The sequence below is a fragment of the Protopterus annectens genome, chromosome 5.part0 (assembly GCF_019279795.1).
Source record: "Protopterus annectens isolate FY-2018-M chromosome 5.part0, PAN1.0, whole genome shotgun sequence".
Lineage (NCBI taxonomy): Eukaryota > Metazoa > Chordata > Ceratodontiformes > Protopteridae > Protopterus > Protopterus annectens.
This window is the reverse complement of record NC_056735.1, coordinates 164,773,418-164,796,672: the sequence shown is the minus strand read 5'-3', so window position 1 is coordinate 164,796,672 and position 23,255 is coordinate 164,773,418. Positions and strand designations below refer to the sequence as shown.

Below are 23,255 nucleotides of genomic sequence, written 5' to 3'. Positions count from 1 at the left end.
CACAGATACGCTGTGGTTTGGATGTTGGTATCAAAACTGATGAACATTATAGGATCAGTTCAATGTAGTGCTCGCTTTATTTTATTTATGTATTTGTTCGCTTGTTTATTTATTTATTGTTTACTGGGTAAGTGGACTGGTCCTAGGACCCTCTTCAACCATGACCTGGGTTCTTCTTTTATTATTGTGAGTCACATTTCTTATTCTAAGGAACTTTTTTAACAGAAAGTTGGTATAAAATAAGAAGGAGAATGCCTAAATGATAATTTTGAACTAGACATTACTATATCTCGAGATCTTGAAGGACTTATCAGTAAAAGTACCTTCTGTATTAAGCCTTCATCTCCTCAGTTAAGAAGAGTTTTGAGACGTAATGTTAATATAATCCATTTGTTAATTCTCTGTGATTACCTGCTTTAGTCAGTTCAGGTTCATGGGGGAATCCAGCACCTGTACTGCTCTCAGTGAGTGCAAGACAGAGAAAATAATCCTTGGTTAGGATGTACTACTCTATTACAAAATGCAGCTAAGCAGACATAAATATGGCTTTTACACCTACTGATATATTTGAAGCTCAGTGTACCTGTATCAAGTCTTTGGGAGGTGGGAGGATGAATGCAACTGACAAATGCTAGGGAGACATGTACACTATGATGGCACCATTCCCAGGAACCAAATCGGAGTAGTGCTGTGATACAGCAGTGCTCGAACTGTGCCATTGTGCTGCCCTGTTCATATAACTGTTTGTAAAAGCAGCTCCTCTGCAGCGTTCTGTATTACTAGTATTCAGATGTGCCAGAATTTCAGTAACAAAGCATGAAGAAATACATTGCTGGTTCACGTTGTTGACAGTACTGTGTTAATGCGCTCTCCCACTGGCCTAACTGGGACACGAGTGGCAATCTGCAGACAAAATAACCGCTGAGGATATATTTTTATTTATTTTATTCATTTAGTCTTTGTTGACTGAGTTAGCCCCACTAGGCCAGTAACTTTAGGGACTTAATTGAGATGGTACTCACAGAGAAAATGTGGTCAGGGAAAGGAGGTGGACTTCGCTTACTCCTTTTCGTATGTTCTATGGGATCTTTTACATCCATCTGAGCTACCATTAACACAGGCATAGATTTAATGTCTCATCCAAAGGATGGTGTACTCAGGAATGCAGCTCTCCCCTTGTAGTGCACTGCAGGGGAGTGCTGCATTCCTTAGTACAGCATCAGGAATGTAGTACTTCCCTTGCAGTACCAAAAAAAAAAAATAATCCAAGCACCTGAGTGAGAACGGAGATCACAATCTTCGGACCAATATTGTTTCAAATGGGAAGTTTTTCTTAGTAACAGATATGGAAATACTGACCACAAAATTTAGTTTGGTTCTGAAAGAAGTACACTGATGAATGGTTAACCAACTTTGTAGGTAATTTTGCAAACCTACATGTTCTTCGTGTTTCACTGTTGCAGTCATTACATTAGGGTTATCTGCTTGCAGTAGCCCTCAGTCGCCTGATTAACAAAGTCTTGGGTCCTGCGTTGGTTGCTGTCCCTTCTTCCATGACGTCAGGTTGTCAGGGGTATAAAACATGCAGCTGATGCCATTACATCAGTCTTTCTTGCCGTGCGGTGCCCGAAGCAGAAGCAGTTCACAAGTGCCGGTCGGCCAACTCCTGAAATTTTCATTTTCAAGTTTCAGAATCGAAGTCTTCAACTAAAGCTAAGTACCCCGTTGGGGAAACTTTTTCTTGCTCCTTAATGATGTCAGTAAAAGTTAATAATTGCATTACCTGTGGAAAGCAAATACCTCACAAAGATTTTCATTCGTACTGTATTCCTTGCTTAGGCCCTGACCACGACGTACCTTGCTGTCAGTTTTGTGCTTTATTTAATCAGCGCACTATCTGTCGTCGGTATATTTTTGCCTCTAAATATTTCAGCTCTTGGTTTAATTATCCAGAAATGACGGTTAGCCATCCGACTACCGGGATTCCGAAAAAACGCAAAGATAGACAGAGACAGGCCGCCAAGGTCTAAAGCTGCTGACAACGCTTCTCCTAAGCCAGCTCGCCGGTACTCAGTGCGGCATTTTCACAGCCGCTAATACCCGCTACTTCTGATTCGCAGGCCTCTACTGAGACCCATTCGGAGTCCGATATGCCGCGAGATGCTTCAACTGTAGAACCTGCAGATGTGCCTACCATGGATGGGTCCGGAGCTGCTGTGCAGGCACCAGCTTCTGAGGGTGTATTCAGGCCTACGGACTTGCATATTAAACTGATGCCTCCTTCTTCATTTAGTCCAAAATCTTGAACCATGTCTAAGAAACCGACGCCCAGGCTGCATGCTCAGGCCTCTATGCCTAAAAACAAATGATAAGAATGGCTGAAGATCTTATAACTCTAATCAGGGGAAGCCACCCTCCCCCTTCTAAGACACCTAGGACTGAAGTTGTTTATGAATCTTCTGACCAGGATTCTGATTTCTCTGATTCTTCTGATGATCTGGATTTGCCCTTGTCTACTTATGAGGATTCTGATGCAGAGGACTGTATTCCCTCTGCTTCCCCTTCAGGGGATTTTTCTTTTGGTGAGACCTTACATAACTCTAAGGGAGCATTTCCACTGGGAAAACCAGGATTTTTCTGATTCAAAAAAGAGGCTTGGAGATTTCTTACTCCTGCCTCAGCATAGGCCTTTAGCTATACCTCCTGTACTAGACATTGTTGATGATGCCTTTTCAGAGTCTAGTTTGGCCCCTGATTCTTTGCCTCCTGATCCCAGAAAACTTGACAGATATTACAGGGATGTTCTTCGTGTTTCACTGTTGCAGTCATAACTGCAGGGTACTCCTGCTGGCAGTGCACGAGATCGCCAGAATATCAAAGTTCGTGTCTCCGGCGTCAGCTGTTTGAACCCTGACCATGAGTCAGAGCCCATGGGTATAAAGCCCAGCCAGTGCGCCATCTTCTCCAGTCTTTCTTTAGTTCGCTAGCAAAAGCAGTTACAGTTGTTTGTGGTTATTGTCGCCAAAGTGGTGATTTCTCTCTCAAAGCTGTTTCCCATCTCTTTCTCCTTTTTTTCTTTGCTCAGTGAACCCTTTCTTTAATTGCACTTGAAAACAAGTTGGAAAATAAATATTGTGTAATTATGTTCATTTTGCTTAAGCCCTGACCCTGACTGTCTACCTCGTCCACCCCGACCACGGTTGTGCTTGTGACTATTTCCGTTTGCCAGTTTTAATTCGCTGAATTATTTCTCGGTAGATCTGGGTATTTATTGAATTACGAAAATTGACGTATTACGATTTAATTATAGAATTACACACAAAGATGCGGACAACAAGGCCGGGAAGCAAACAGGATACTTTGCAGCCGGAGCAGCCTTCGGAGCCAGCTTCGGCGCCAGGCGGGAAGTGGGTTGCCCTGGTCGCCGCGTCCGCCACTTCGATGGCTGCCGGTCGGCGGCCACTTCAGGAACCAGGCCTAACTAGACTCTGCTGCAGGACCTTCGAGGACTTCAGATGGGTCCCTTGTCTGCTGGCCAGTGCCGCGGTGCAGGGCTTCTTCCTTGGCTGGGTCTTCAGCTGTGCGCCTAAACACATTACTATCTCCACAAAGACAAAAACCCAGACTTTAAACCTAGAACAAAAGCCTAAACAATCAGCAAACTCCTTCAAAGCAATTACTTTGATGGGGAGCAATTATTTAACTATGAGGGATTTATTAACTATGATCCGGGCTCTCAAAGGCCTATCAGGATATCCCTTATGATTCCCTTGAATCTTCCTTCTGATCAGGCTTCTCTTTCCCTCCTTCCTCCCTCTGATCTTCCTTACTTATTCCTCTCCGGATGCAGAGGATTCCTTCCCTCCTTATGAGGATTCTCTTTTTGGAGATTCTCTTCTGTTTTGATGAGATGAGAGATTATTTTCATTGGGAAACTTGTGGTTAGACATTCCTCCTCCAGACTCTAGAATCCTTCCTTCTCAATTCCCAGGCCTTTTGACATTCCTTGACATCCCTTTGACATTGTTGACATGCCTCTCTGAAATACTTGTAAGCCCTGATTGATTGTCTGCCTGAAGCCTCCCCTAAACTGATATTTTATGGTGTCCCTTCATGCCTTAAAGAACCCTTCTGCTAAGGTCTCTGCTGATGATCATCAATTCATTCAGGAACCCTCCTCTGTTACTCTAACTTCCTCTAAGAATATCCTCTGCTGAGGAGGGAAGGAAGTTTTGGACAGGTAAAAAAGGTTTATACTAGCTAGTTCCACCTGTCTTTGTTTTTAAATTGCTGTGTTGTTTATACAATGTAAAATAGTTTCTTTTTTCTTTTATTTAACAAAAAGGAAGTATTTACAGTGTGTGTGGAGGTTCAGGGAACAGGAGGATGTGTTGTGCCTGCATGGCTGCTACAAGCAATAGTAGTTATGTTTGTGATTTTGATTAGAGGCTTCCTTGCAGGCGTGTGCTGCCTCTGGTACTGTTATCAGGTGACAGTCTGCTGCCCAGAGCAGCCTGAAGGCAAACAGGCATAAGGCAAAATTGTTGATGCCCTGTTCAGTTGATGTCCAGTCGGGTCTCTACCTGAAAAGGTTACGGGAAGAACAAGGAAAAAGAGGTTCAGCATGTACTCTTAAAAAGACTTTAAAGTTTCAGCTTTCTAGAAAGCAGAAAAATTTTTCTCAAAAAATTGGTCTTTCCCACCTCTGACAGGCATCAAGGGGGAAGCAGAGGTCCCACGCCCACCTCTAGGCACAGGGGCTTAGGCCTTTACAGACGGCCTAGACAGGAGACTGCCCATTCCTTCACAGGGAGAAGACAGATCCCTCCAAAGAAAGTAGATCCACGACCTCTCCTCAGCTGAAGCCTAGAAGGGATGCTCTCTCGGGAACCAAACGTCTTTAGACAACTTTGGCTACCTGTGTTAAATGAAGGTTAGACGTGATTTTGAATGGTTTTCATCACCTCACAGGACTTCACTGCACTGGCTGGCCAGAAAACAGCAAAACATCAGTTTGGACAGGAGGCCAAGGCCTTTACAGACCTTAAATCTAGCCTCTGTTCAAGAGAACTCGGGCCACCTCTGCTTTTTACCAGCCTTGGACAAGACTCCTGAAACAAACCCCCAGACCTATTAAAAAGCCTGGAGAATATTTCTGGACCTCTCAATATTAAACACCTTTTTACTCTTAAATTCAAGACTTCTAAGATTCAAAAACTTCTTTCCAATGCTCCAACATTGACTTACCTTAGGCTTCAACAACTTAAAAAGAGGCTTCACATACACGCCCCCATATAACATTGCAGGCAGAAAGTACCCCCAGATCTGCTGCCTCGCCCTAGACATTCAAGGCACCGCCCATCCACCTTAGGCAATGCCTGGCTCCAGAGTTCAGACCAATGCCTGGCTCCAGTAGTAGCTTACTCCAGCAGTCAGCAACTGCCTTATTCAGGTCTGGATTTAATTTTGTCTAATTCAGGCAGACAGCAAAGTTCTTCTACTCAACATTACTGGGATTCAATCTCCTAGACTACTTTTTCACTGACCTCGAACACTGCAAAGTCACATTTGACTCCTGCTTCTCGAATGATCTTCTTGTTTCTCACTGGGGCTATTTACTTTCTCTTGCTCTCACCCAGAAAACCCACACAGCCCAAAAGCAGACTCAGAGGACTTCCTGGCCCACCGCAAGGAAAAAGGAAATTCTGCTGGCTTTCCCAGCTTCAGAGCTCTTGGGCATCCTGCTGGATTCCAAATGAAATTTGAGCATGGTCAAACTTTGCCACTACCTAATCCTTGTACTCCATCAATTTTGCTTCAGAAGGCGACATCATCTCCAGGCATTCCCTGCTCCAGAAGGGTCCATCTTGCACAGTCCAACTCACTAGCTTTAAAATCACGGAGCCTTTCGCCTGCAGATGGGATACTCAGACCATAACCACGGACTCCTCTGGATTATGCCAACAAAGCCTATTTGGTAGACAATGCTACCAAATGTCTTGGAGAAACATGGCGACTCTTCTTGACATCAACTTGAAAGCTTCTGTTAGCAGTCCAAAAGAAACAGTAATTTTGAAGACAACTTGCCACAGTACTTCAAGGCTCGAACAGAAAACCCCACAAACATGTCTGCATTAAATGCCAAGGGGCTCTCCTTTACCCTTGCAGGTTTCCTTCAGGACATGGATACAGCCCTAAAACAGAATCTGGTGTAACAGCCCAAGCAGATTCATGGACTCTAAAATTCCTCAGCAGAAGCCCACAGAAACTTATTGGATCGGATAACTAACCTTGTTGTGTTCAGCAAACCTACAGCAGTTTGGATAACTGCAGTTCATCAGTGTCCAGCTTAGATCTACAGGCATCTTTCCACACAAGCTAGTTGCAAAGTGGATTGTTCCTTTTCAGCAAGATACTTGACAGTTTCTTGCTAAGTGGATGTTCTTGGAAATGCCTGTCGAATCTTTTGGGATATGCCTCCTTCCATTTCCTCTTCTGGCTCCTCTTTATCCGGATCATTCCCTTCAAGACAATGGCCCTACTCTAGACTGACAGTCCTAATTGGCCTCTCTTTTTTCGGTATTGACTCATTCCATCTTTCCTTGGTCAGGGTCATCATCTTCACTCAGTAATTTCTCTACTTCTCCTTCATGCCCCACTCTCTGTTCCAAATCAAGACTCTGGTCCTGTAGCTGTCTAATTCTTTCATTCTAAGTTTTCTCTTTGGTCATCAAGGGCTCTGTTCTGGAAGCTAGGCGCCCTAGTACAATCAAATCTTTTGCTTCTATCGGAAAAGGTCTTTTATTTTTTACTTGAATCTTTCATTTTTTTGAACTTTTAAATTTCATTGTCTTGTCTTAAGCTTTGATATCTTGCCGTGACCGCATGATCTAAGGTCTTTCATCTGTGAGATTTCAATTTTGTTGGTCTCTGCTCTTTTTCATTTCAATTCTATTGTCCTCCCATTTTCTCCACCAGCTGGTCAGGAACTCCTCTTGACTAAGCTTTGAAAAGCTTCTCCTCCTCCCATTGAGTGTCCTGCCTCTCAACACATTTTTCTTTGAGCTTCTGGAAGCCTCCTTGAGCCTGGCCTTGGATTCTGCTAAGCTCTTATCCTTTTCCTTCTCCCGCTGCCGTGGTGTCCTACCTTGGTATCCTCTAGGACAGCTGGAAACCATGGACCAATCTCCAAGCACCTCCTGTTCCTACCTAGACGGGCTTTTCTTCCAGGACTCTGCCTTACTCTAGATTTTAAGGAAGTTTCCCCAGAGGGTCTTCCTCGTACCTATTCACTCCCCTAAAGTTTTTAAAAATCAGACCAATCACAAGAAAGGATTTTTTCAAATCAGTCACTCGGCATATTAACTACGCTTTTCTTCTTGAAAACTAAAAGTTCAGACTAAACTATTTCCAATTATTTCTTTTGCTTTTTGTTCTAATGGTACTCTCATTTTACTTCAAATATTTCAGGTACTCAAGCTCGGGAATAAGACATTAAAGTCTCACTATGGAAGAATAAATCAGAGGAGACTTAAGGAGCTTTTCTTCCTGGCAACCACCACTTGCAGCCTCTAAGCAGGAGGCAGCTGCCATGGCTACCTTTGTTGCTGCCACTTCCTAGGGCTCCTTATGCTTTCCCTGTTCTGCAGTAGCTTGTACTTATGCTCCTTCTACTAGCCTGTCCTGCAGTGGTCTTCAGCTGCTCCTTCTATCATAACCTCCTCCTGGCTACCATAAACTTGAATGTGCAACCCCTTTGTACACCCGCAACTCATTTATGCTCGAGTACCTACACAGTTGTAGGCAGTCGCAAATGTAGATGACTTTCCTTTCTTCTCCTTTGCAGCCAGTTTTTCCTCTCCAGACCTTTCTTTCCTCATTGCTGTTCCTTGTGTTTTCTTTCCACTTTGGGAGGTACGGTGTTTTGGGACACCTTTGGTTTTATAGAAGGGTATCAGTGCAGCTTTATACACCAGATGGCGTGTTTGTCATTCTGATACCCATGCGCTCTGACGTCTACCCAGACGGTGTATTTTGTCACTGGACACCTTTCTGGTGTATTCTGGCTTCGCAAGGGAAGAGTGGCAGGAGTTTTACTTTCCTGATTCACACAAGTTCCTTTTTAAAAATCCTGTTGCAGATCCAGCGACTATTTCACAGAGACCCAAGGGTATTAAGGCTTCTACTGCTAAAAATCCTAATCCCTCTGATAAGAGACTCCAGGGCGCTGGACAGATGGGGTAAGAAAGTTTACACTTCTGCAACCTTGGCCATTAGGGCTTTAAACTGCCAAGTATCAGCAACATGTTATTGGATTGCTTAAACAGAAAATTATGTTGATTCCTGACTATGCTGAAAATAAAGAAGTACAGGATTTAATGCATTCTGCTAAACAGGTTGGAAAACATACTTTGAAATGTGGATTTGATTCATTAGAGGCCTCTTGCAGGGCTGCTGTTACTGGGTCTGTGCTCAGAAGGCATGCTTGGCTTAAGGAGCAATCTTTGCCTGATCATGTTAAAGCCAAATTGTTGGATGCTCCCTTAAATCAGGACCGTCTGTTTGGCAACAAGGCTGAGGATGTTCTTAAAAAGATGGAAGATAAAGCTAAATCTATGCAAACTGTTAAAGATTTCTTACAAGTTAACCTTCTAGATTTAGTAGGCACTGGCCCTCTAAAAATTGGTCTTTCCAGCCCCTTCTCAAGCCAAACCCAGACACAGCAGAAATCCCAGGTTTTAGTCCCAAGGGACACACAAGACTAAGCAGTGAGGGGTTTCCCCAACCAAATCTGGGAGTAGTAAGACTCCCCCCATGGAAAACTGTCTCAATGACTTGCTTTTAAAACTTCCAAGCACTTCCCAACTGAATGCTTCTCTAGGCGGAAAGATTGGTCTGCTGGCAAATCTGGGAACTCATTACCCAGGATAAATGGGTTTTAAATATAGTGTCCCAAGGATACAGATTTCACTTCCACACATTACCAACGCCAAGCGGGTGGCCAGATCTATCCCCAAATCTATGGGCAGAGGCCCAAAATCAAGTACTCTCTCTCTTAAACATGGGGGCTATTCATTTGGTACCAGAAGAGGAAAAGGGACAAGGTTTCTATTCAAGACTTTTCCTGGTACCCAGAAAAGGCAGTACATGGCGTCCTGTCCTGGACCTTTCTACTCTAAACGCCTTTCTGGTGATTCCAAAATTCAAAATGCTGACTCTTCAGCTACTTCCTATGCTAGGAAAAGATGCATGGTTGGCAACACTAGACTTAAAAGAAGCATATCTGCACATCCCTGTCAGGAAGTCTTGCAGAATATACCTACTCTTCAAAGCAGGCTACATGCACTTTCAGATGTTCATAGTCATGACTGTAGGGTTCTCCCCTGCCGGCAGGCAGCCCTCGGTCGGCCAGAATCCCAAAGTCTGGGTCCGGCGTCGGCTGTTCGACCATGCTCCCTGACGTCAGAGCGCCAGGAGTACAAAGCTGACAGCTGACACCATCTTCTCCAGTCTTTCTTGCCGTGCGGTGATAGCAGTTCGCATGTGCCGGTCGGCTGACTCCTGACTATTTTTACTGATATACTTCAATCCGAAGAATTTCTTCTCCACTCAAAGATAAGTACCCCGTTGGGGAAACCTTTTTCTTGCTCCACTCTGATGTCAGAAAAAGTTAAAAATTGTATTTCATGTGGGAAGCAAATACCTCATAAGGATTTTCATTCTTACTGTATTCCTTGCTTGGGCCCTGACCATGACGTAGCTAGATTCAATCAACGTACAATTAAGAGAAGGTACGATTTTGCCTTTCATTACTTCGGTAGGCGCTTTAATTACAAAATGTTGTCGGATACGGTTCCGGCTACTGGAGTTCACAAACGTCACAAGGATAAAGACAGGCCTCCGAGATCCAAATCTGATGATAGCGCACAACCGGAGCCAGCTTCAGGTTCGGCCGTCGTCAGTGAGGTGCTTTTGCAGCCCCTTTCGTCAGCCATTTCAGAACCGACGGCTGAAACGGACTCTCATGAGGAGCCAACCAGGCCTTTAAATATTCCTGTTGCAGGACCTTCGGACAATGCTCCTTCGGATGGGTCCTGAGCCGCTGTGCAGGTACCGGCTTCCGAAGGGGTTTTCAGGCCTACTCAGCTACTAATAAAGGCAAAGCCAAAGAGAAAGGCAAAGACTCCTTCAAAATCAAAGACTTCTACACAGGCCTCTTCTGAACCGGCTCCCAAGTCACAGAAACAGTTACTCAAGATGGCGGAGGATTTACTTACCATGATTAGGGGTTCTCATCCCCCTCCAGACAAAAGGCCTAGGCAGGATGTTTCTTATGATTCCTCTGATCAGGCTTCTGTTTCCTCTGTTTCTTCTTCCGATCAGGAATATTCTTTCCCTCCTTATGAGGATTCTGATGCTGAAGAATCAATTCCTTCAGCTTCTCCCCCTGAGGATTTTTCTTTTGGGGAAACTTTGCATGAAATGAGGGAACATTTCCACTGGGAAGGACAGGAGTATTCGGAATCCAAGAAAAGACTGAGGGAATTTCTTCTTCTTCCCCAACATAGACCCCTGGCTATTCCTCCTGTTTTGGATATTGTGGATGATGCCTTTTTGGAGGCTAACTTAACCCCTGACTCTTTTCCTCCTGCTCCTGTTAAGCCTGATGGGAATCAGGAACCCTGTAATATCTATCAGTTTTTATACAAGAACCCTTCTGCTGACCCTGAAACCATTTCTCAGGGTCCTAAGGGAGCTAAGGCCACTTCTGCCAAAAATCCTATTCCTACTGAAAAGGATTCTCGATCCTTAGAAAGATGGGGCAAAAAGGTGTACACTTCTGTTACTTTGTCCATTAGGGCTTTAAACTGTCAGTTTCATATGTTTAAATACCAGCAATTTCTACTGTCTGTCTTAAAACAAAAGCTTACTTCCATTTCTGCCTGTGCAGATGATAAGGAATTACATGACTTATTGCATGCCACTGAACAGGTTGGGAAGCATGGTTTACACTGTGGATTTGATGCCTTGGAGGCTTCTTGTAGGGCTGCGGCCTCTGGCACAGTCATTAGAAGGCATGCATGGCTAAAGGAACAAAATTTACCTGAACAAGTAAAGGCTAAATTATTGGATGCTCCTGTTCAACATAATGTTTTGTTTGGATCAAAAGCTGAAGAGGTGATTAAAAAGATGGAGGATAAGGCGAAATCCATGCAAACAGTTAAAGATTTCTTACAAGTACAGCCTCCTAGATTTAGCAGGAATTGGCCTTCTAAAAATTGGTCCTTTCCCACTTCAGACAGGCCTCAGAGGGGTAGATATAGACATTCCAGAGGGAGGCCTCAAACACAAGCTGCTTATAGACCAAGACAGTGGACTGCTTCCACCCCTAGGGGAGGAGAGGACAGGTCACAATCTCAAAGGAAACAAACTCAATGACTCCCTCTGTTGGGCTACAGGAACTTCTTGCCTGGAAGCCTCTCTCGGAGGAAAACTCTCTTTTTTTATCAAAATTGGACTCAAATAACCCAAGACAAATGGGTTTTGGATGTGGTTTTAAGAGGTTACAAATTCCATTTTCACACCTTGCCAAGGCCAAGCGGATGGCCAGACCTTCCAAAACATCAATGGACGGAGGCCTTAAACCAGGTGGAAGCTCTTTTGGCTATGAATGCCATAGAACTGGTTCCTCTTTCAGAGACGGGAAAAGGTTTTTATTCAAGGCTCTTTCTAGTCCCAAGGAAGCAAAACTCATGGAGACTCATTCTGGATCTGTCGGTGTTGAACACCTTTCTAGAGATTCCAAAAGTCAAGATGCTTACTCTACAGCAGCTACTTCCAATGCTGTCCATAAATGCATGGATGGTAACTTTGGATTTAAAGGAGGCATATTTACACATTCCCATCAGGCAGGATCGCAGCAAATACCTCAGGTTCAAAGCCGGATCGAGGCACTTTCAATTCTCTGCACTGCCCTTTGGATTATCTACTGTGCCCAGGGTCTTCACCAAATGCCTGGCTCCAGTAGTAGCTTACTGCAGACTCAAGGGAATTCAAATTTACCCTTATCTGGATGATTGTCTAATTCAGGCAGACAGCAAGGATGTCTTACTCCAGCATCTAGAATTTGTACAGAACTTCCTCAAGTTCCTGGGATTCTCTGTAAACATAAAAAAGTCAAATTTGACACCATCACAACAGATAACTTTTCTGGGTGCACTTCTAAACACCACAACCCAGATGGCATTTCTGACATCCGAAAAACAGTTACAGCTGACTTCAACTTTCAGAACCTTGACAACTTTAACTCATCTATCTGCAAGGAAATTCCTGCAGGCTTTGGGTTACATGGCCTCCTGCATCCTTCTCGTACCATATGCAAGACTACACGAGGAAAATACAGTGGTACCTAAAAAGTGTATGGTCTCAGCATTGCCACAGTTTAGACTTACTGATCTCCGTCTTTCCTTGCTTTCTAAAGGAATTTCTTTGGTGGTCCAGGGCATGTGTTCTAAACAAAGGGAAGCCCTTCTGTCTGCCTCCTGCCTCTCAGATTCTAACCACGGACGCCTCGGATTATGCTTGGGGAGCCCATTTTCAGGGCAATTGTTTGCAGGGCCTTTGGACAAAGGATCAGAAGCAGCTGCACATCAATTTAAAGGAAATGTTAGCCATTCAGAAAGCTCTCTTGGCCTTCAGGAATCTTTTACAACCAGGACAACTGTTGATACGGACAGACAACACCACAGTTATGTGGTACATAAACAAGCAAGGGGGATCTCATTCCTACCCCCTTTGCAGACTAGCCATGTATCTATGGAACACAGCTCTAGCTTGCAATCTGGATCTTCAAGCTCAGTTTCTACCAGGGAAACAGAACTTCCTGGCAGACAGTCTGAGCAGAAATCTTTCGGATCCACACGAGTGGATGCTGGACACCAAAATATTCAGGATGATAACAGCAGTCTGGGGATGTCCCCACATAGACCTCTTTGCATCCCATCTCAATCATCATCTACAGACTTTTTGCACCAGGACTTTCCACAGAGAGGCTTGGAAAGTGGACGCCCTGTCATTCAGTTGGAGGAACCTCTCGGGATATGCCTTTCCGCCTCTTTCTCTTCTTCCACGGGTTTTATTGAAGATAAAACAGGACAAGCCCAAGATGATAATCTTGCTGGCTCCAAATTGGCCTTGGCAGTTTTGGTATCCAACTTTAAAAAACCTATGCCTGGACCCCCCTTGGGTTTTACCTCAGTCTCCGAACCTTCTGTCCCAACATCAGGGTCAGGTTCTACACTCTCATGTCAGAACTCTCAACCTGGCGGCCTGGCTAATCCAGGGCCTTTGATTTCTTCTTTACTGCCCAAGCAGGTTATGGATGTCATTTTAGAAGCCAGACGTCCTAGTACTAGAAAATCTTATGCAGGAAAATGGAAAATATTTTGTTCCTGGATGCAGGCTCAGGATTCTGATCCTCTTCTTCCAAACATTACTTTAATTTTACTTTACTTGACAGATCTCTTACATAAGGGTCTCTCTTTTTCTTCCATTAAGATACATGCCTCTGCTATTTCTGCTCATTATAATACAGACCCTCCCATCTTTTCCCACCAGCTCATGCAACAGTTTCTCAGAGGAGCTAAGAACTTAAGACCTCCTAGATCTCCTCCTATTCCTGCTTGGGATCTCAACTATGTTTTGTAAAAACTACCCTTGCCTCCTTTTGAGCCTGCTGCCTCTTCTGACATCAAGTTTTTATCTTGGAAGACAGCCATCCTGTTAGCCCTAACCTCTGCCAGGAGAGTTTCAGTTACAAGCCCTTATGGCTGTGGAACCTTATATTATTTTTCATCAAGACAGGGTATCTTTGAGGACTAATCCTACATTCATGCCTAAGGTGGTTTCCAAAGTGGCTTTAAATCAAACTATACACTTGCCAACCTTTTTCCCCACTCCTCAAAATAAAGGGGAAAGGATCTTACATTCCTTGGATGTACACAGGCAGCTACGTTTTTACCTGAACAGAACCAAGGACATCAGAAAATCAGAACAATTGTTTGTTTCTTATGCTTCAAGTTCCCAAGGTAAAGCCATTTCAAAACAGACCATTTCTAAATGGATTGCTCATGGAATCAGATTTTGTTATTCTCACCATGGAAAGAAAATCCCAGGAAGTATACGGACTCATTCCACCAGAGCTGCTGCCACTTCTGCGGCCTTCCTCAGGGGAGTTCCTACCGAGGACATTTTGGAAGCTGCAACTTGGAGTTCAGTGCATACATTTTCTAAGCACTACAATCTACCTCTCTACTCTAAGTCTAGGGCAGGCTTTGCCTCTGCAGTTTTGCAGGTCCTTTTAGCCGCCCCTCCCTCTTTATGACCACCTCCCTTTCTTTCAGCTTTGGGATTCTACCCTACAGTCATGACTGCAACAGTGAAACATGATGAACATAGTACAGTTGTGTACACCTACCATAAATGTAGATGTTCGAGTATCTTCACTGTTGCAGTCTGGGTTTCCCTCCCTCCAGTCCCCTCTTATTTTTTCTTTTGTGTATTTCCTTTTTTCACCATTCTTCTGAGGTGTATTTGCAATGGTTATGGGACCTTTTTCATTTTGGGACTCCTGACATCTGGGGCAAGAAAAACTGGAGAAGATGGCGTCGGCTGTCAGCTTTGTACTCCTGGCGCTCTGACGTCAGGGAGCATGGTTGAACAGCCGATGCCGGACCCAGACTTTGGGATTCTGGCCGACCGAGGGCTGCCTGCCGACAGGGGAGAACCCTACAGTCATGACTGCAACAGTGAAGACACTCGAACATCTACATTTATGGTAGGTGTACACAACTGTACTTTCTCTGCACTGCCCTTTGGCTTATCTACTGCGCCCAAGGTATTCACAAAGTGCCTAGCTCCAGTCATTGCATTTGGCAGGCAAAGAAATATTCAGATATACCCATACCTGGAAGATTGTCTAATTCAGGCAGAAAGCCGGGACATTCTTTTGAATCATCTGGCCTTTGTTCAAAGGGTACTGACTTGTCTGGGGTTCACCATAAACGAAAAGAAATCACACCTGGTACCCTGTCAGCAAATTATATTCCTGGGAGCAAGCTTGAGTACAACTTCCCAGATGGCTTTCCTCACACCAGAGAAACGGATTCATTTGACAACCTACTTCAAACAAGTGGCCACAAAAACCCAGCTGTCTGCAAGGCAAATACTGCAAGCCTTTGGGTTCATGGCCTCCTGCATTCTTCTAATTCCATATGCAAGGCTGCATATGAGGAAATTAGAATGGTATCTCAAAAGCCTATGGTGTCAACATTCACAGGTTCTAGAAGCAAGGATTCCTATCACACCATGCCTATGCCTAGAGTTCCTTTGGTGGGCAGAGACCTGCCACCAAAACAGAAGACTACCATTCACATTACCCCCTGCTGCCCAAATCTTAACAACAGATGCATCAGACTATGTACGGGGGGCTCACCTGGCAGAGAAGTGCATTCAGGGCAAGGTGAACCCAAGTGAAATGCACCTACACATAAATCAAAAGGAAATGTTAGCTTACAGAATGCTCTGACAGCCTTCAAAGATCACATTCTTCCAGGACAACTAATGGTAAGACGGACAACACCTCTGTCATGTGGTACGTAAACAAGCAGGGGGGTACACATTCTTACCTCCCTCTGCAGACTAGCCATGACATTGTGGAACACAGCCTTGAGCTACCAAGTGAATCTACAAGCTCAATTCCTGCCAGGAAAACTAAATACACTGTCAGGAGGACTAAGCAGAAACCTCATGGACCCACACGAGTGGAAACTGGAACCAAGGATTTTCAACATGTTGACAAGCAAATGGGGGAGCCCAGATATAGACCTGTTTGCCTCCCCCCTGAACCATTAACAGGACAAATTTTGTACAAGGATTCCCCACAAGCTAGCTTGGAAAGTAGATGCCCTATCCTTCAGCTGGAAAAACCTATTAGTTTATGCCTTTCCTCCTCTGCCTCTGCTCCCCAAGGTACTACTAAAGATCAAACAGGATAAGCCAAGGTTGATTTTAATTGCACCAGACTGGTTTCGCCAACACTTGTACCCATTCTTGCGCAGTGTGCCATGCTTGGCCCCATGGCACCTGCCTCAGACTCCTTCCCTGTTGTCTCAGCAGGAGAACCAGATTCTGCACCCTCAGCTGCAAACCCTGAACCTAGCAGCCTGGCTAATTACCTAATCTCTCCTTACAATCCCTCAGTAAATATGTGATGGATATCATTTTAGAGGCAAGGAGGCCTAGTACTAGAAAATCTTGTGCTGCAAAATGGAAAAGATTTTGTGCCTGTAACCAATCTCAAGGAATGAACGCAGCAGTGCTCAGTTTACCTCAGATACTACAATAGTTAACTGAGATGCTTCATAAGGGCCTGTCCTTTTCCTCCATCAGAATTCATGCCTCAGCCATTTCAGCTCATTGTAGCACAGAGCCTCCCCTCTTCTCTCACCCACTGCTTAAGCAGTTCCTCAGAGGCGCCAAAAATTTAAGGCCACCCAGAAGAGCTCCAACTCTAGCCTAGGATCTTACCTTTGTCGTGGAGAAACTCACTCTTCCTCCTTTCGAGTCAGCTGCTACTGCAGATTTAAAATTTCTTTTCTGGAAAACAGCAGTTCTGCAAGAATGGTATCTGAATTACAGGCCCTTATGGCGGTGGAAGCTTTCATCACCTTTCGTGTGGACAGGGTGTCCCTCAGAACCAATCCCCTCCTTCATGCCCAAGGTGGTATCCAGTGTAGCTCTTAAGCAGTCCATTCATTTGCCTACCTTCTTTCCTGACCCACAGAACAAAGGGGAACGGATGCTGCATTCTTTAGATGTGCACAGACAGCTTAGATTCTACTTGGACAAGACTAAACCTCAAAGGAAATCTGAACAACTGCTTGTGGCATTTGCTGGAGGGACAGAGGGGGAAGCTATTTCAAAACAAACCATTTCAAAATGGATAAGCCATTGCATTCATTTCTGCTATAAGCACCATGGAAAACCTATCCCACAGGGCATCAGACCCCATTCAACCAGGGCTGCATCTACCTCTACAGCCTTTCTCAGGGGCGTCCCTACTGGGGACATCCTAGAAGCTGCTACCTGGAGTTCTCTACATACTTTCACCAAGCATTATCATTTGCCAATTTTTTCTAAATCCAGAGCTGGTTTTGCCACTGCAGTCTTGTAGGGCCTTATAGCTGGTCCTAATTCTATTTAAATTCCTCCTCCCAACCTTAGCTTTGGGAATCTGCCCAAATGTAATGGCTGCAACAGTGAAACACGAAGAACATAGTACAGTTGTGTACATTTACCATAAATGTAGATGTTCGAGTGTATTCACTGTTGCAGTCCTTGTTACCCTCTCTCCAGCCCCCTTTCTTCTTGTGGCTATACCTCTACTCTCGCTTACTGTGCTCAAAAAGCTTTTTGGTGTGTTTGTTTTTTTGTTGGAAGTATATCCTTGTATTTATAGATTTAATTGCTTCCCATTAGGGGGGCACCTGACATCTGGGGCAAGAAAAACTGATGTAATGTCGTTGGCTGCATGTTTTATACCCCTGATGACCTGACGTCATGGAAGAAGGGACAGCAACCAACGCAGGACCCAAGACTTTGTTAATCAGGCCGACTGAGAGCTTCTGCAAGCAGATAACCCAAATGTAATGACTGCAACAGTGAATACACTCTAACATCTTCATTTATGGTAAGTGTACACAACTGTACTTTTCAGCTTTTTGGAGATTTATTTTAAGCTTCAGGTTATGTTTCACAGTACGTTTCCTTTACAGTAGTAGGAGAAGTGTATAATGAGGCCATTTATGGATAAACAGATAATTTCAATCTGCTTAGTAGAATGACACACCTTTTATTTATAAATAGTTTAAAGTAAATGTGACAAAAAGCTGAAAAGATTGATGAAGACATATACTCTCGAGAAAAAGTTTTCCTGTGTCATAAGCTGTAAACCATGTTAATCTGTAATCATACTTTTATCAGAAGACTGCCATTCTTTTTTGACTATGTTGTGATGGAATTGTTTGTTGGATCCTTTCTCAAACTTTTGGGAAAGTTTTTTTTGTTGTTATTATTATTAGCATTATTATTATTGTTTTTAGTTTATTTTGCCCTACCCATACTTTGGAGAAGTATGCACATGAGATGCAGTAGAGTCATGCAGTTTCTTGCCATGCACACTCCCTCCTCTGACAACTTGAGAAAGACTATTTCCCTGTACTACTTCAAGAGCGCATGTTTTGAAAGTTTGCTGCCAGCCTGTGTTAGGTGTTTCTTCCAGAAAGGGATGGTGAGACTTCTGTTGAACATGGCTTCTTCCTTCCTTTAGTGATCCCTCTGGCAGCCGCTGCATCTGCCTTGGTCTCCAGCATTGCAGTGAATACCCTGTCTCTGTTGAACTGGACCAGCACCTGTTTGTAGGTGAATTTGCTTGTGTGATGGTCTGATATCTTGTCTGGGGAAAAATGTAATTTAAGAACACTAGACTGAGACACGTGACAAAATGAATACATTCTCAGTTTTGGATTATGAGTTTTTCGGTTTATGCAACTTTCCTCATCTCTTGTCATTTAGATGAAACGCAGAGATTATTACAAGACCTGTCAAACAAGAAGTCCTTACAAGTGCCAACAATCTACTACCATTTGCCTCATTTGTTAAAAAATGAAGAAAGCTTGCAACCTGCTGTGCAGGTGGGCCTTGGAAGAACAGGAGGTAAGAGCTGGGGACCGTTTCTTAGAAATGTAACAGCTATGCATTTTGATTTTTAGAATGGAGTACCTTCAGTTGCCTTTCATCAACATCTTATACAGGACCAAGAATATCACATTTGTAATACTGCTGTTGGTGTGTGAAAGAGGACATAATAAGGGCAACAAGTTACCTTCCAAGTTTGAACCAATTGTTAATAGAAAAGCAAACAATTAAGTAAACCATAAATTTACTTCCACATTTTTTCTACATTGATAGAAGTGCTTCCAGACTATATTCAAAGTGCAGTATTTAAACTGATAGCAGTATTTTATGTTAAATAAACTCTCATTTACGTACTACTTGACAGGTATATGAACTTTTTTTTATGGTGCGTTCAGAAGTAGTAGTATCTTCTGACTAATTGTTTTCTTTACCAGAACTGAGACATAGAACACTTAAGCTTTAAACCAAGTTTTCATTTTATATAGCAATTGTGGGCCAGTATATCCAAGTCTGGATATCACTTACCCATGGACATATAAATCATCTGTTGGGAAAAACGAGAAGTTTACATGATGTGTATATGAGCCTTACAACGTGCACCACCTATCTCAGTTCCTTTTTCTACTTGTCCTAGTCTTCCCTGGGATCCCCTCAGTTTGGCCCAGTTTGCTATTCCCTGTGGTAAGTTGTTCTTGGACCCCACCATCCTGTCTGAACAGCAGTGTTTCTGTAGCTTTTTCTTGATTGTTCCATTAAGTTGTATCATCTGGCTTCCTCTAGCCCTACTGTTCTTTCTTTAAAGATGTATCACTGCTACAATTCATCAGACTGTACGGTATGTTCATATGGTCTGTCTGAGCTCTCCTGTTTCTGTAAAGGAATATATACCTTTTACGTGATTCGTGATAATTACAGCTTTCAGTGCTTCTTATCTTTCTTTTCACCATTATTTTCACTGTTTCAGTCAGTTTGATGCGTTTCTTCTTGAATTACTGCTAGAACTGCATGGATTTTCTGAGCAAGGGCCCACCAGCACCCCATGGAGTAGCAGAATGATCTATGTCTGGAACCTATTCCCCTCAGAACACAGACCCAGTAAGCCTGATTTCTTTATCATTGCTCTCTAATGTTACCCTGTGTGATCAAACGTATAAGCATTAACCACGTAAGGATTATTTGCCTTCCCCTACTTCCTCCAGTACTGTCCTTGCTACACTGTAGTACCCACTTGGCCCTTGGATTATTTTGTAGTGTTTTGTATTAAACCACAACTGACACTCCTCTGCCGATTAGTACCATAACAGTTTGTGTGGACACAAACTGCTTTAGCCCTGATTAGAACTCCCATTTTCCCTAGGTTCTTTTTTCCTCCATCCATGACAACCATTAAGCCTCCATTGTCAGACCTGAACTCATAAATTCCTTCACCACTGGGGAATTCCGAGTGTGAGAGTATGAACCTGCCAGTGGAACATCATACAGGCTTCCGTGGAGGTGATCTGTGCCCTCATTACAACAATGAGGGTGTTTGTATCTAAGGCTCTACCCTTCCTTGGTAGCTGAAGTAAACACTTACGATACTGTAAGGTGTCCTGCATCCTCCCTGTACATGCTTCCGCCTATGCAGCAGTGAGCTCTGCCATCACCAGCTTAGGATCTCCAAGCCCTATGTCCACAGTCAGAGGGTAATTAGGATGGGAATAAAGAGGAAGCTGCCCCAGGCACAAACTAGGAGGACACATGATCAGCAAATCCTGCTTGAATTTTGGTGCATTGCATCTGCAGTCTGAACTGAAGTATGGTAGTAATACAGTAGTACTCCGTGTGTGACATCCCACTTGATCTTCGGTGCAATGCATCTGCAGTCAGAACTAAAGTGTGGTAGTGATACAGTAGTGCTCTGTGTGTGGCATAAACTGTAGCAGCTGCCTCATGTACAAGGAGAGAAGCTTTTTTTTGTCCTCAACTTCAAGTTGGGGGGGGGCATGCAAGACTGGAGGACGGCACTGGCTTCAAGACTAATTAGCTGCATCTGTATCCAAAGTGTTAGCTGTCTCACTACTGCTCAAGCCTTCACTTGCATGGTGGTGGTCAGGTGACTGGAAGCAAACTCTCCCTTCCTCCAGCATGGGCAAGCCAGTGTCAGTCTCTCTCTCCCACCCTCCCTAATTGGCTTTTCTAGCACTCACACTGCTGTTTGAATACAGGTCACATGGGCTTTAGTCAGGGCTTTATCCCCTTGTACCACACGGGCCAAAACTCCAGCTTTATTAGTAAATGGCACTATCCTGTTCTTTTACTGTGATGTATGAACTGGCTTATTTAGAATCACCTGTAAATGGAGCTCAGTACAGTAATACTGAGCTACATCTTGACACCAAAAGCTAAAAATGATGAAACCCAGAAGACTCAATACAGAGGCATTGTGCTCTAAGCCACATAGAGTCATCACCTACATTCCCCAATTTAATATCATGTCTTTTAGGTTTTGTACCTTAGTAGTGGGTTTTATTTGGCAGAAAGAACTTTAGCAATGCAACCATTTTTCCTTTCCCAAGTGCCTAAAAATATGTGAAAATATCCCTCCAAAAATATTTATTTATTTATTTGTCTTTGTTTACTGGGAAAGTCCGACTGGGTGATGCCCATTTTCAGCGGAGGCCCTGGGAGAAAAGCTCCATTTGCTTGTATGGCATATAGTATGGCACATAACTTTTTTTTTTGCATGGTAAAAATATATACAATTGCTTTTCAGTTTAAGCTTAAAAATATGTTGTTTGGGTCATGCAGCCACATTGAAATTTTAAATCATTGCTTTGCCTTTCTCAGATGAAGCTGAATTTATCAGTGTAATTGTCTTTAGCCCTCTTATATTGCCAACTCTAACTAGTCTGCCATAAAACACCCAGTGTGATAAATTGAAAAATCAACATAACTTCTCATGATAGTCTGTATCAGTTCTTTAGCTCCTGTATCGCATTTCTCTTGGTTTTTGTCCACATTGTATAAATCCATATTCTTATACTTTGCACTTAACTTTTCTTACTATGGTTTTTGCCATAAGACATGAACTGCCTTTTAACATGAGTTAGACTTGCTCTTCAGTTCCAGGCATTGCGTAAATGCCATGGACAAAGCTTGATGACATGGGGGGGGGGGTTGGGAAGAGAGACATAGAAATATTTTTATGGGCCATTTCTGGCCATTCTTTGGTGTGTTAAGCTTGCACTAATTCAGCTTCAGTTAATTAAACCAATCATTAAAGAAAGAATCAGAATCACATTTATTGGCCAAGTATGCATGCATACAAGGAATTTGACTCCAGTATCAGTTACTCTGCAAGTATGAGTTACATAAATGACATAAAAATAGTTAATAACAGTAAAAATCTAAAGTTACAAGACTAACATGCGTGTATTTTCTTTTCATCTAAAGTACATCTGTTTAAAATGCACAAGAACAAAAGGCAGACAACAGCAAATGTAAATAATATAAATATAAACATGTGTTAGTTAAGCTAATATCTATTTTGTTTTTTTACAATTTTTTTATAATTGTTTAGTAACACCACACCAAACGGTTAAAGCTCTAATAATTAAAAAAAAAAATCACAGATGTTATTAGTCAAGCAGTCTTTGTAAAAATAAATGGCAGGGCAGTTAAAACATCTGTAAGCTAATTGTAAAATAATGTCTATTTATGGTAGTATAAATGCAGAGTTATGCTAATCACAAACATTTATTATAATTCTAAGTGTTTTACAACTGCATTATACTGTCAAACTCCAAGTGTATTAAAAAATGACTAAAAAAGTGTTGAGGTGAACTATGGTCTACAGAGTCTAAAATGTAAGCTCAAACCTTCCCAGGCTAAATAAGTATTTGCAGGAAATGTTGGGCAAATAAGGTAAAAAACAAGACTGGTTGCCAAGCAAGTGGCTTGTGTTTTTGTAAAACATTATTGTTATTAAAACATAATTGTTAAAGAGTTCACATGCAGCACTATTTGGTAATTGTTATAAAATGTCAAAATTGTGCACGTGTGTCACTAATAATCTGTTTGCAAATAAATGTTAAAAGTATAAAACCTCAGTTACATCAAGTACAGCCAGCAGATGGGCCATAGTTTACATACAATTCAAATAAATTATGCAAAAGGTAAATTATGCAAAAGGGTACAAATACCTAGTTGTAGTAGTAGACAGAAAAGGCAACAAAGAATATATATTCTGTCATTAAAAATGACAAAAAATTATCAAATCAGACAAGTGACCAAAGTGATGGGCTGACATGCATTCTATTTTCACAGCAAATAAACAATACTGCAATACTACAAAAGGAGGGTCACTCTCTCAGTTTTGCACTGACTGTATAAGCAGTACTGCAAAAGGGTATAAAATAAAGCTACAGAAAATATATCTCATTCTCTCTTGACAATACTCTTTTAGGGGGGAGGGGAAAACAAGTATTAGTGCATTAGAAATGCTGGTAAACAGATTA

General features: G+C 42.8%; 1 protein-coding gene across 1 annotated transcript in view; it reads left to right on the top strand.

Moving 5' to 3' along the window:
- The window catches only part of MGAT4A (alpha-1,3-mannosyl-glycoprotein 4-beta-N-acetylglucosaminyltransferase A), a 2,332,896-nt gene that overhangs the window by 772,954 nt on the left and 1,536,687 nt on the right, over window positions 1-23,255 (top strand). Inside the window, exon 4 of the mRNA XM_044072194.1 lies at window positions 18,634-18,774. Within this exon, the coding sequence (XP_043928129.1) occupies window positions 18,634-18,774 (141 nt within the window). The remainder of the gene's footprint in view (window positions 1-18,633; window positions 18,775-23,255) is intronic.